This window comes from Ipomoea triloba, chromosome 15 (genome assembly GCF_003576645.1).
Source record: "Ipomoea triloba cultivar NCNSP0323 chromosome 15, ASM357664v1".
NCBI classification, from domain to species: Eukaryota; Viridiplantae; Streptophyta; class Magnoliopsida; order Solanales; family Convolvulaceae; genus Ipomoea; species Ipomoea triloba.
The window spans coordinates 7201795-7214219 of NC_044930.1; the positions used below are offsets into that span (position 1 = coordinate 7201795).

General features: G+C 36.4%; 2 protein-coding genes across 3 annotated transcripts; both read left to right on the top strand.

Annotated features, from left to right (window-relative positions):
- The first annotated feature begins 766 nt into the window (after positions 1-766).
- Positions 767-4940, top strand: LOC116006632 (uncharacterized protein At1g76660-like). Of its 2 annotated transcripts, XM_031247078.1 has the most exons (4): positions 767-1170; positions 1696-1764; positions 2857-4006; positions 4290-4940. In XM_031247078.1, the coding sequence occupies exons 1-4, from the start codon at positions 1087-1089 to the stop codon at positions 4502-4504; spliced, it is 1518 nt and encodes a 505-aa protein (XP_031102938.1). In that variant the 5' UTR covers positions 767-1086; the 3' UTR covers positions 4505-4940. The 2 variants fall into 2 exon arrangements, with proteins under 2 accessions (XP_031102938.1, XP_031102940.1); XM_031247080.1 differs by lacking the exon at positions 1696-1764 and having other exon boundaries at positions 770-1170.
- Positions 4941-6087: 1147 nt separating this feature from the next.
- Positions 6088-11560, top strand: LOC116007252. Its single transcript, XM_031247879.1, has 9 exons — positions 6088-6422; positions 6600-6827; positions 6904-7025; positions 7241-7301; positions 7805-7945; positions 9312-9419; positions 9702-9930; positions 10004-10255; positions 11041-11560. Exons 1-9 carry the CDS (start codon positions 6237-6239, stop codon positions 11121-11123), a joined length of 1410 nt encoding a protein of 469 aa, XP_031103739.1. The 5' UTR covers positions 6088-6236; the 3' UTR covers positions 11124-11560.
- Positions 11561-12425: the final 865 nt, after the last annotated feature.

Sequence of the window (12425 nt, forward strand, 5' to 3'; positions counted from 1 at the left end):
GCCCACCAAGCCTGCCAAAAAGTTCGTTGCATGATTTTGTTTTATATACACATGAGAAACCTCGATTTCCCAACATATCGTCACGAATTACACCCTCCAAACCTTGTGGAGGCAACACCAAATCAACCCATTCCCGGCTCCAACTACCCGCCAAGCTTGCCAAAAACTTTGCTGCATGATTTTGTTATCTATACACATGAGAAACCTCGATCTTCCAATCCTTACTCATCATCACTCTACATTTAGACATGAGTTGTTGAGCTAGTCCCAACTGTAGAATTTTCTCTTTGATTCAACCCTTCGATGTTCTGGAATCACTCATGAGGGAGACTCTCCTAATCCCCTTCGCCTACGCACACTCTAGCCCTTTAAGGATGGCTTCACATTCTATGATGTCGATGAAGTCCCTTGAGCTTGCAAACCCTCCTTTCATCTACTATCTTTATCTCTCAAGATTCCTCCACAGTCTACCTGCATGCTATTGTGTTATGCTGTCATCCACGTCTAACTCGAATTCATGCTGCTTCGGTGATCTCCACGCCACCTTGTGTTATGTATATTCCGCTATTTGATTTGTAGAATTTTAAAAAATAAGGTATTTCAAAAGAAAACACATGTATATCTACCTGTGTGTGTCTTATTATGATTAAAATTATTATTCCTTTAAAAAAGAATTGATTAAGATCTTAGCCGCAGCCCCACACTAAAGTATGAATTATACTTTGTGGGCGAAATATTATTTCATAAGTCACAACAAATTTGGGTTCTTTTTCTTTTTGCTCCTTTAATCTTGCTTTTGTCTTTCATGGTCTTCGATAAAAGCCCTTTTTCTCCACTCTTTCTCTTTCTTTTTGGCAATACAAGAGCCGTTCATATCTATGATTATAAGCAAACCAATAATTATGCTCCATGTTTGATTCTGTGTAAGTGTGACCAAATCTATGGAGTGTCAACATCTGGTAAACATAGTATAGTGCGTGTTTGTGTGTGCTAGAAGGCAAGAACATCCAGAGAGCTAAGCCAAGCTGCATATAAGCTGTGTTTATGTGAGTGAATGGAAGTGTTGCACTCAGTTTAGATGTGGAAATGGGTTCGGAGCAGCATAGATTTCCTCCTCCCCAGCAACCGCTACAGCCGCCGCCACCGCCGCCGCCGCCTCGTACCTTCGGGGTATTTCACATTTCCAGATCTACATTATGCCGCCTCGCTTTGCTTTACTTTTTCGTTAAATGTGTTGGATCCATTCCTCTTCATTTTCTCTCTCTTTCTATTCCTGATTGATCATGTGTTATGGCCATGTATTGGCGCAGATCTGAGCTTGCTGAACTGGCCATTCGGTTCTGCTCTGCTATACAAGCGTCAGAGCAGCATGAATGATACCGGCCATAGATATAGCTTTTGACGGTCGAATGAAGTTATTTTCCCTTTGCCACCTTTACTAAAGAGGATTGCTCTGGCTTTCCATAGTCCATAGAGAAAATGTGTCCTGCCTCCATTGGCATTTGATTGGGCATAAATGTGCTTTTGGCTTGAGAAATTTCAGTCTACCACGAACAATTATGCTAATTGGTTGAATTCTAGGGATTCAAATAAGAACTGGGAGATTAGAATGTGAAACATATAGACACAAAATTGAGGAGGATTTCGTTGCTAATAGCTGTATATATGCTCATTCTATCTAGTTATTCATTTCAGCTTCAATTTATGGGGCGGAATAATGATTTACGAAACTGGCAAGTTCTGGATTCCCAACATAAAACATTTGTAAATTTTCTTTCTCCATCTTGCTATGTATGGTTTTTAGACATAGGCGTACCGCGTATGGATAAAAGTTATATTGTCTTTTTTATCTATATATGCTGCACTTTACACATTATTTTGCTGTGAGTTGCTCTTATTATTCACTTTTGTGTGTCCAGTGAGATCAACCACTGTTATCTATTTCAGCTGTGACTAATAAAATTTGGGTTCATATTTTATTTATGCATCTCGCATGACCATATTTTAACTATCATATAATTATGTGTGAATTGTGTACTACTGGTGTGAAGGATCTGGTAAGCTTTTAACTCAGCCTCAGCTCTCATCAAAAGATGGTTTGCGGAGGTATATCTTATATAATGCATATTTTAGTTTAATAGGAGAAGGCTAAGGGGGCTGTGGTTGAGAAGGAACTATGTAGCTAACATAACAATAGGGAACAATAACTTGTTGAGAAAGAATCCTAACTAGCATTATGTGTCTTTCTTTCCTTGAGAGTTGAGATTATGTTGTATACCGCTCTTGCAATAGTTCCAAGAGTTCTACTGTGCTTTGTTAGGGTAACTGGTGCCTTACATGCTCATGTTAAAGAATGAAATATAAGTACAAGTCTATTCAGCCTGGTGTCTTGAAACAACTTTATTCAGCCTGGTGTCTTGATTTTCAAGCTTGAGACACGAGCTGAGACCAGCTTAGATTCAGACCATATTTCAAGAAAATCTATTAATATTAAGTTATTAACTAATGGCAACTGTTTCTATTTGTTTTAGACAAGGTATCACATTGTTGTGTATTTAAAATAGAGCCAATAACATCAGTCTGGTACATAAGCAATTGATTTTGTATTGCTTTGGTTAATCATATTTACATTTAACATGATAGTGCAAGTTAATATAACGAGGGGATATGAATTTATCTATGCACACATCCTGACATAATATGCTATTATTACTCTGATGTATGTGCCTGGTTTGTTGTATTGTTTTCTAATTTGGCCTGAAGTCTTGATTGGTACTCTTGCTGTTTACCTGGCCTTTTTATACTGCATTTCTTTTAGTTGCCTACAGACAGCTAATGGCTCTAATGATTTGACAGCATAAAAGATGGGTTGGATGTTGGGGTGGATTGTCTTGTTTTGGCAGACAAAAAGGTGGAAAACGAATTGTACCTGCTTCACGTATGCCAGAGGCCAATTCATTGGCAAATCAGCCTAATGGACCACAAGTGGGGGGTGTGAATAATCAGACTACAGGACTTCCACCACATCTTTTGGCTCCACCTTCTTCTCCTGCATCCTTTTCTACTTCAGCACTCCCATCAACAGCTCAGTCACCAAGCTGTTTCTTGTCTGCCAACTCCCCTGGAGGTCCGTCATCAACTATGTATGCTACAGGTCCATATGCCCATGAGACACAACTAGTATCTCCTCCTGTGTTCTCTACCTTCACAACTGAGCCATCTACTGCTCCCTTCACACCTCCACCAGAATTAGCACATCTGACTACGCCCTCTTCCCCGGATGTGCCTTACGCTCGGTTCCTTTCTTCCTCTGTGGGTATTAAAGGCACTGACAAGACAAACTTTGTTGTTGCTAGTGATCTTCATTCAGCCTACTCTTTATATCCAGAGAGCCCTGCTAGTAATTTCAGATCACCTTCTTCAAGGACCACTGGTGACTGCTTGCCATCACCTCTTAATGAAAGGGAGTTACCTCAGTATGATCCTTCTGTTGCTTCACAAGAGCTCAAGACTCCAGAATCTGATTCGGGTGGTCTCTATGGATTGGAAAGAGCTGGCAACTCCAAGCTGTCACATGATTCAAATTTCTTCTGCCCAGCTACATTTGCCCAATTTTATGATCACTCGTTTCCTCTTTCTGGAGGCAGGTTGAGTGTCTCTAAGGAGTCTGATGCTCATTCAAATGCTGGAAATGGGCATCAGAACTGGCAGAACAAAAATTGCAAGCAAGATGCTGAGGAGATTGAAGCTTACAGAGCATCTTTTGGGTTTAGTGCTGATGAAATTGTCACTACAGCTCAGTATGTGGAGATTACTGATGTCTTAGATGACTCATTTAGTATGACACCCTTTACCTCCAATAAGTCTCAAGAACAGGAAAATATACAGATTGTGTCAGCAGATAAAAGGACAAAAGCAGAGAAAGCCAACAAAAACATGTTGAGTCCACAATATTGTAAATCAGGCTCAAACCATGTTGCTGGTGTTCCAGACAGCAACAAGACAGGTGCATTTGCTGACTCATTGTTTACAGAATTTTCAGTCTTAAAACTGGCACACTTGAATTGTCTGTCATAAGATTAAATGCATATCTAATCTACAGCTTCTCTGTGATTACTCAGTGTGTTTTCTTATTTCAAGTAAGACTGCTAGTATTAGACTATTTTATATTTTCCATTTTCTGTTTAGATATTGCATTGGGTTGGGACTGCTATCCAAAACAACTATTTCTTGGTCCTTTTGTATGCCAACCTGACTGCTAGCATTTCTTTCTGCCTTATCCACCACAGATAATTGTTCAAAGAAGAATCCTGGAGATGCATTTGGAGCAAGTGCACTTGATTGTCCTGGTGTGAGCGATGATGAAGATATTTTCTCTAAGATGGGAAATTCCAGAGTTCGCAGGAACTATCACCTTGGTTTGTCTAGCTCTGATGCAGAGGTCGAGTACAGAAGAGGAAGAAGTTGGAGAGAAGGCAAAGGCAGTGGCGCATGGCGGGGGTAATCGGCAGATAACGGGCAAACATCATTGTTGCTTTCGTTTCTGGGGGGTTGAGCCCCTTTGGTCTAACCTCCTCTGCACTTGCTGAGTTCCTTGGTGTTTTGATCAGCTTATGTGAGGAATGTGTTTTGTCTGTTTGTTTGAAGTTGTTTCCAAAGCATATGACAAGTGCAATTGTATAATATACTACTATGTGTATGTGGGAATATTAATTTAATTAGGAGTGAAATGAGTAAAGCCCATTGTCTACTTGCATTTGGCATTTGGTGAGGAGTCTCATTGGCAATTGGCATGAATGCCTTGCTAGTCTAGTCTTGTGTAGTAGTAGTAGTTGTGTCTTCTTGTTTGTGCAACTGAAACTGGTTCCTTCTTCCTTGCCTTGGGAGGGATATCATTGCTTTACTCTAATGTAATGTAGTTATTGATTTGTTTCATCTTAGTTACTGTCACTTTTACTAATCCATATAAGTTTAAGAGTTAATTCCATTTTTGGTCTTGGATTTATACGTGGCAACTCACTTTAAGTCCCTTTTATTAGAACATTCACTTTTGGTTATAGTATTATTGTGACATGATCATTTTTTGTTATTTATCAGTAAAACAGTTTAAATATCGTTAAATACAAAGACATTTATATCTTCAATTATGAATGTTTTCAAAAAAAATAAACATAAAAAATAAAGCGGCTCAACTTACTTTGTATAAAAAAAGCTTGAAATGTTTTTGTATTTAACGATATTGCAACGATTTTGTTGATGGAAGACTAAAAGTAGTCGTGCCATAATAATACTAGGATTAAATGAGAATATTCTAATAAAAAATAACTAAAAAGTTGATTATCACATATAAATCAAAGAGGAAAAATAGAATTAACTCTAATTTTAACAAGTACGAGTAATGCCAATGGTCTTGTGATTTATTGGCACTCGGGGGTGAGTTTGAGCTTCAGTGGAGGCGATGCTAACTAAAAAAAAAAGGTACGAGTAATATTATTTTAATTATTAAAATGTACTCCGTTATATTTTTTATTAACTAAAAAAGTATTATGTATTTGTCATAATTTAAACTTAACACATTAGTTCATTTTAGAGTGCATTTAAAAGTGCAGAACTAAAAAGCCATATTCTGCATATATCAATACTCCACGTCTTAACTTTTTAATTTATTTTATGCTATAAAAATTTGTTGTTACTATATGATAAAAAAAATGTGTAGAAGCTTCCGAAATGAGAATCATGCTTTCAATATAGAGAAAGCGCACTCCTTTCTTTTAAAGTAAATTTATGAGTATAAGATGGAATGGAGTAACAAGCTAACATGCTATTCCTATTATTAGTCCGTCCAACAACACTAATTATTTAGATAACATGCAAGTATTATTAACTAACAACATGCAAGTATTATTAACTAACTACTACTTAGATTTCTTCAAAAAAAAAAAAAAAAACTACTACTTAGATCATTTAGATTAGATTTATTTTCCTTAATAATACTCCCTAATAATTTTAAATTTTAAATTTATTAGGATTAGAAAATTTAAGAAAGCAAAGGAAATGACAAATGTCGAGGGATCCACCATGGATCAACGATGAATGTGGGCTGGCGGTATGATGCGATGCAAATTCCAGAAAAGTTGAAGGGAAGGGAATAAGGAGCACAAAAAAGTTTACAACCGCCTCATCATCATATCATTTCCATTTATACATTTCTCAGATTTGAATAATTTAATTTGTGAATGAAGAAGGATCACCGGAAATTTCAAATACTAGTTCAGCTGCGGTGGTCGGCGGCGGCTGCTGCTGCTATCGTCATAGCTGCTGCTGTATCATGCACTGCGGCCGAAGCCGAAGCCGAAGCCGAAGAGGCTCCTCTTGTTTCCAGAATTGCCTTTGGATCCTGCGCCAACCAGAGCGCTCCACAGGTTTGTTTCCGTCCCTTTCTCTCTGTCTTTCAATTTCAATGAATGTGCTCTGTTTTCAAGTGTCTTTGATTAGTGTGATGCTGATTTTTTTTTTTAAATTTTAATTTCATTTTCATTCTTTAAAATTCTTTCTCATGGCAATGGCGTTGATAATTAGTATCATTTACCTTTAATCAGCCCATTTGGAATGCAATTATTGAGTATGATCCTCAAGTTTTCATTTGGCTGGGGGACAACATCTATGGAGACATTAGACGCCCTTTCAAGCTTTTCGGTAAGGAAAGGACTATTGGGCCCTGGAAAAATGTTCCCAGGTTCATACCTTCCTCTGAACAGGAAATGAAGTCTCGCTATCACCTGGCTAAGGCCAATCCTGGTTATTCTCGTCTTCGAACCAAAACTAAGGTGCTAACTACATCTCTTTTATGTTCATAAAATGGTGTTCAGATGCTTTAATCTCTCTCTTTTCCTATTATTATAGGTTGTTGGTACTTGGGATGACCATGATTTTGGATTAAACGATGCTGGCAAAGAATTTCCGGGGAAGATTAATAACCAGAGACTTATGCTTGATTTCTTGGATGAACCACAGGAAAGTCCTCGGTAAGCTCATTCATTCATATTTTCTCCCTCGGTGTGTACATATGTAAATCCAAACTTAAAACAACTTAAATTTCCCTATCACAAAGTTTGCATGCACAAATAAACCCAAGACAAAAAATTAAAAAAAAAATTCTAGGAGAATGCTCTTTCCCATTTTTGCTTTTATCCAGTGCTGTTATTCAGCTTCCTTCACCCACCACTTTTGTTTCTTGTAGGAGGAAACAAGCTGGCATCTATGCTTCTTATGTATTTGGTCCTGGTGGTAAACAAGTGAAGGTGTGTATATAGCTTTTTAAAACTAGTTTTATTTTTCCATTAAGGCGGCCACCTAGGCACTAGGCGCCTTTAGGCCAAACTGAATAATATGGGAAAATCAGCCAACTAGGTGGTCGGTCAACTAGTAGGCGAACTAGGAAGCTGCTATTATTTTTATTTTTTTAATTTTGTTTGCTTTGTTTGTATGTATTATGGTTAGTATTATGTACTATTGAACATTTATATTTTATGGGAAGAATACTTGTTAGAAGTCTAAAAAACCAGGATGACATATGCAAAAATTAAATAAAAAAATAAAATTGTGCACCTAGGCGCCCATCAAACGTCCGATGGGCACCTAGCGATTTTTACAACATTGATTGCGCTTTCTAGTTCTGTTGTGCAACACGGCATTGGCTTTGGATTAAATAACTAAACATTGCAATTTCAAACAATAACTGACATTATTTTATTATGAAATATCATGGTTGCCTGTTCTTATTTTTGGTCATAAGATTCTTTAGGTTATTCTTCTGGATACAAGGTACCATAGAGATCCATTATTTAGTGATGGGAGTATTTTGGGGGAAGCACAGTGGAAATGGTTGGAGGAGGAATTGAATGGACCTTCCACGGCTGTTACCATCATTGGATCTTCAATTCAGGTATTAACATTAATGTAGCAAATACTTTTGACCTTGCACAGTATTTACAATTTTGCCTATTTTCAAGCATTCAAATCTTTTGTTTTTTGTAGTTGTTAAGGTGAGGAAATACATCTGAATAACAAACCCATTGTTAAGTTTTAAATGTTTAATGAATGAGTTTGAAATTCCTCCAGTATAAGCTTGAAAAATACTTCATCATGTACCAGGGTTTTCGGTTGGATAAGTTTGAGTGTACAGGAAACAATTTAGGATTAAAGATATGATTATTGAAGTGTCATTTTTTTCTTGGAGAAGTGATTCTGGTATGAAATTGGCATCTCTGCTTGTCAAAGAAGTTTCTAGTTCTTTACCTTTCCCACGAAGGAATACCTTGATGCCAACAAGGCTATCCCAAGGCAAGAACTAACATGCCGAACACAATTTTGTGTTGCCATTAAAGATGATAATGACAATGCATGATGGTCCAAGATCTGTTTTTTGTATATCAGGGGTAGTCCCAATCATTTTTGATGTTGAAGTGATGAACAGTCTGCATTGTAATTTGCTATGGGCAATGCAGCCATATTTGGAGCAGAAGGGTGAGCTTACTGGAAATAGATAGTGTTAGACTACCTCTTTAGAAATCCTTTGGTGAAAGTGGAAGTGAAAGGTTTGGATGATGAATTTTTGGCTAACAAATTGTACTTCCCCACCTTCACCAAAGGATTGCACATCCAAACCTTGTTGCTGGCAGTATGAATGTTGATATTGGTGAGAATTAGATTGAGGGAACAGGGAAAGGTTTGGGAGAGGAATTCATCTGTAACCTTTCTTATAACTCCCTATTGATCTAGCAATGTAGGGTAAGATGGGGTGGCTAGCTCAGTACCTTTTGTGTGAATGGTGGGTTGTTTATAACCATTTTGATTGGAATTAGATTTGCTGATTGTGAGCATAGGGAAAATGGAGGTTACAGGAGAATGAAGATACCAGGAGGGAGGGGGTAGCTTTAGAGCAAGGGATTGCTTGAGGAGGAAGCCCACTTCCTAGTTCCTCCGTCCCTTCCAAAAACCTAAATGGTCCTTGTGCGTATAGCTTGTGAGCCTTTTCTATCTGCTGTGGGTGGAATGTGAGTTGGTCTATTGCCCAATAGTTGAGGAACTAACAATGTCCATGCCAAACTTGTTTGCTGAGTTGGGACTACCCCCTTAGTTTGGACACTGAATTAGTGCTTTCTCTTGATACTCTTGTAAGAGAAAAGAAGAGGAAGGAGGCTCTCTAGAGTAGACACACTTATTTTAAAACTTTCTTTTAAATGGATTTTACTTGTTTGTAATTAAGCTATGCTTTTACATTTGCCTCTCTGCTCTGCTTCTTCATGCAGGTCATAACAAACCATTCAGCATCAGTTGGCCCTCTATTTTATATGGAGTCATGGGGGCGTTTCCCTTCAGAAAGAAGTCATCTTTTCAAATTATTATCTGATAGTAAGGTGCTGATATCTGTTACTGGTGTTCAATTAATATCTGATCTTTATAAGGTGCTAATATCAATCTTATAATTGAGTTGGATAACTCTTTATGTTGCACATCCCAAATGCTTTCTTCAAATTTTCACCACCCATATACTACTACAATTTAAAGCTTCAGCTTCCTTACTATTTTCCTAGTTCAAATATAAATATCTTAAAGCTTGTTGATATGCATTCATGCTACTTGGTCTGATTCTATTATTTTTGAAAATTTTCTGAGTAGTCATTTTTATTTTTGCATAGAGGGAAGGCGTGTTCTTTATAAGTGGAGATGTTCATTTTGGAGAAATATCTCGAAGTGATTGTGCTGTTGGGTACCCCTTGTACGACATAACATCTAGTGGGCTTACTCAAGCTGTGGAAAAGGTTGTCCCGTCACCATTGCATCTATTTGTGAGATTCTTGGCTTGGTTAACACCAGCTCCAATGAGAGTGATGGACAAAAGCTGCAGATTTCATTCATGCACATGTGGTAAGCTTTTTCTTTCCTTATGTGTGGTAGCTCCATATATTTCATTGATCCTCAAGGCTTTGATGAATCCTAGGAAAACCGAATTTTGGGACGATTGAGATTGATTGGAATACAACTCCTGTCAGTTTGAGATTTGAAGTAAAAGATGAAAACGGATTACCAGTTACGGCTGTGAACATTTCTTTATTTCAACTCCAAGGCCAAAGAGCAGACACCAAAATGAACACAGCGAATGAAAAATTTCAGAGGCATTGTTCTCTTGAAGTTGATTTACCATTCGTTGTCAGATACCGACTGAATATTCTGTTCCTTTTCACATTAATTGGTATGCTATTTATCCCCATATTATCTAGTTTTCATGTTTCTTTGTCAATTCTTAGATTGGTCAAAGTACTTGGGAAGTATTACGCTACTATGCTCATATTAGTTCCTAATCTTCCTATACTTCAATTTAATTTGGTCAATTTGATCATATATTTATTTGTGGATTTTGTAAAATTAAGGATAAAGGTTAACACTATTAACTTGCACCACTATTCCTTCAAAAAAATTAACTTAAACCATTATCATTGTGCTAAACATGTCACATAATGTAGCAGTGTAGCACTAATATTTAAAAAAGTATTGATGTGGCAATGTCATGCCAACATATATGTATTTGTGTGTGTATAATTAAAATTTAAAAAAAGGTAGTTAGATTCAGAAATCAGAACAATAGGAGTTGTTTTATTTATTCTCTTTTTCTTTTTAATTTTTTTTAAAGTGATCTATTTTGTAATTTAATTTGAATTAAATTAAATATTATAAAAATTATGTGTTTTTTCCTGTACATACACAATCGACATTAATATTTTTTGGTATATCATTTGATACATTTGCATTATTAATGGTTTGAGTTTACAACATTAGTTTTTATCCTTAATTTTGTCAAATTGACAAAAGTATATGGACAGGATTGACTAAAGTTTAGATACATGGACTAAATTGAACAAAGTCATATAATACATAGATCTCTTGTTTGTTTTGTTCTTTTAAATAATCTTATTACAACAACGAGAATACTTGCTACAATTATTTACTGATTTTGTTTTGTGTTGTGTTGTTTTGCAGTGGTAGTCGTAGTAATTGTAGCACTCCTTTATATTATTACACTATGCTCAATGCGGTGGCTTCAAAAGTACAAGTTGGATTGACAAATTAAGCTGCATCATATTATTGAGTTGAGTGAGTCCTCACTACAAATTCTACTGAATTGGTTAGAGTGAATGGAAGATGATTCACCACAAATTTTGAAGTGATTAGTCCTAGTGCTCTTTTGTCTTTATAATAATTATCCTTTTTCTTTAGTGCAATCATATACATCACAAATGGCTGGCAAGCCTGTTGAATTGTAGAATTAGTGACATTTTGCTTCTAAAGTGGTCATGACAATATGATAAAAGTATAGACAATAAAAAGTGTTGCCATATCTTATTACCCCAAAGTAGAAAATGTTGGTTATGCAGGCAGGGTGGGTGGTTCAAATGGATATGCAGATTACTAGTTTTTGTTGTGAAGGGGTCCCATTCCCTAGTCTATTGAATGGGAGGACTGGTTTTTGTTGGCCTTATCCCAATTTTTGAAGATGAAATGTTATTTTGTCATTTTGAATTTATCTTATAATGTTTTAAATTTTATTAATTAAATATAAAAATGATTCATTCATGAATGTTACATTAGGAGGTGATATATTATGATATAAATTTAATAGGGAAATGCAGTATCATTCTTCTCTAGAAATGCCTTTATAATGTCATTGTTCACAAAATTATCCAGCATTCTCCCCTCTATTGCTAACTTTGCTCAGGGCCGGTTTTTTTATTTGCGTGGGTTAAATAAGTGAGGCCCTATCAAAGTATAAATAAACAGCGAATTGAAGAAAAATTACAAAGTGAAAAATGCAAAAAATCTAATTTTAGGCCAATATAATCACAAATACATATACTAACTATTAAGCAAGGACTTGACTAGGGGCCCTGTGCTGTTGCCCATCTTGTACGCCCTAAAATCCGGCCCTGACTTTGCTAATGGAGTGGAGATAAATAAATAAAATAAAAAGTAGAACATTTGGAGATGATTACTATTTTGCATTTTTTTTTTGGACCTTTTAACCAAATTAGATTTAAAATAAAATAATTTTAAAAAAATTTTAAGGAAGAGTTGTCACCAACTCTCAAGTACTTGAGGGGTACCCATTTTGTTTTCCTCAGACAAATCCCATTTTAACGTATAAACGCCTCACTCTCCTCCAAGATGACCATGCCCTCTTTCTCCCAGAGTGAGCAAAAAACACCAAAAAATCTCCATTTGAATTGCTCTAATGCAGGTAAATGAGCGGAGCAATGAGAGAATGAACAAAGTAATAAGATAAACACAAAAATGGGCCTCTTTTTGCCTCCATTTTTTATATTTTGACCTCTAATCTTTTCAACTGTGCTCATTTTTGTTAGCATTTG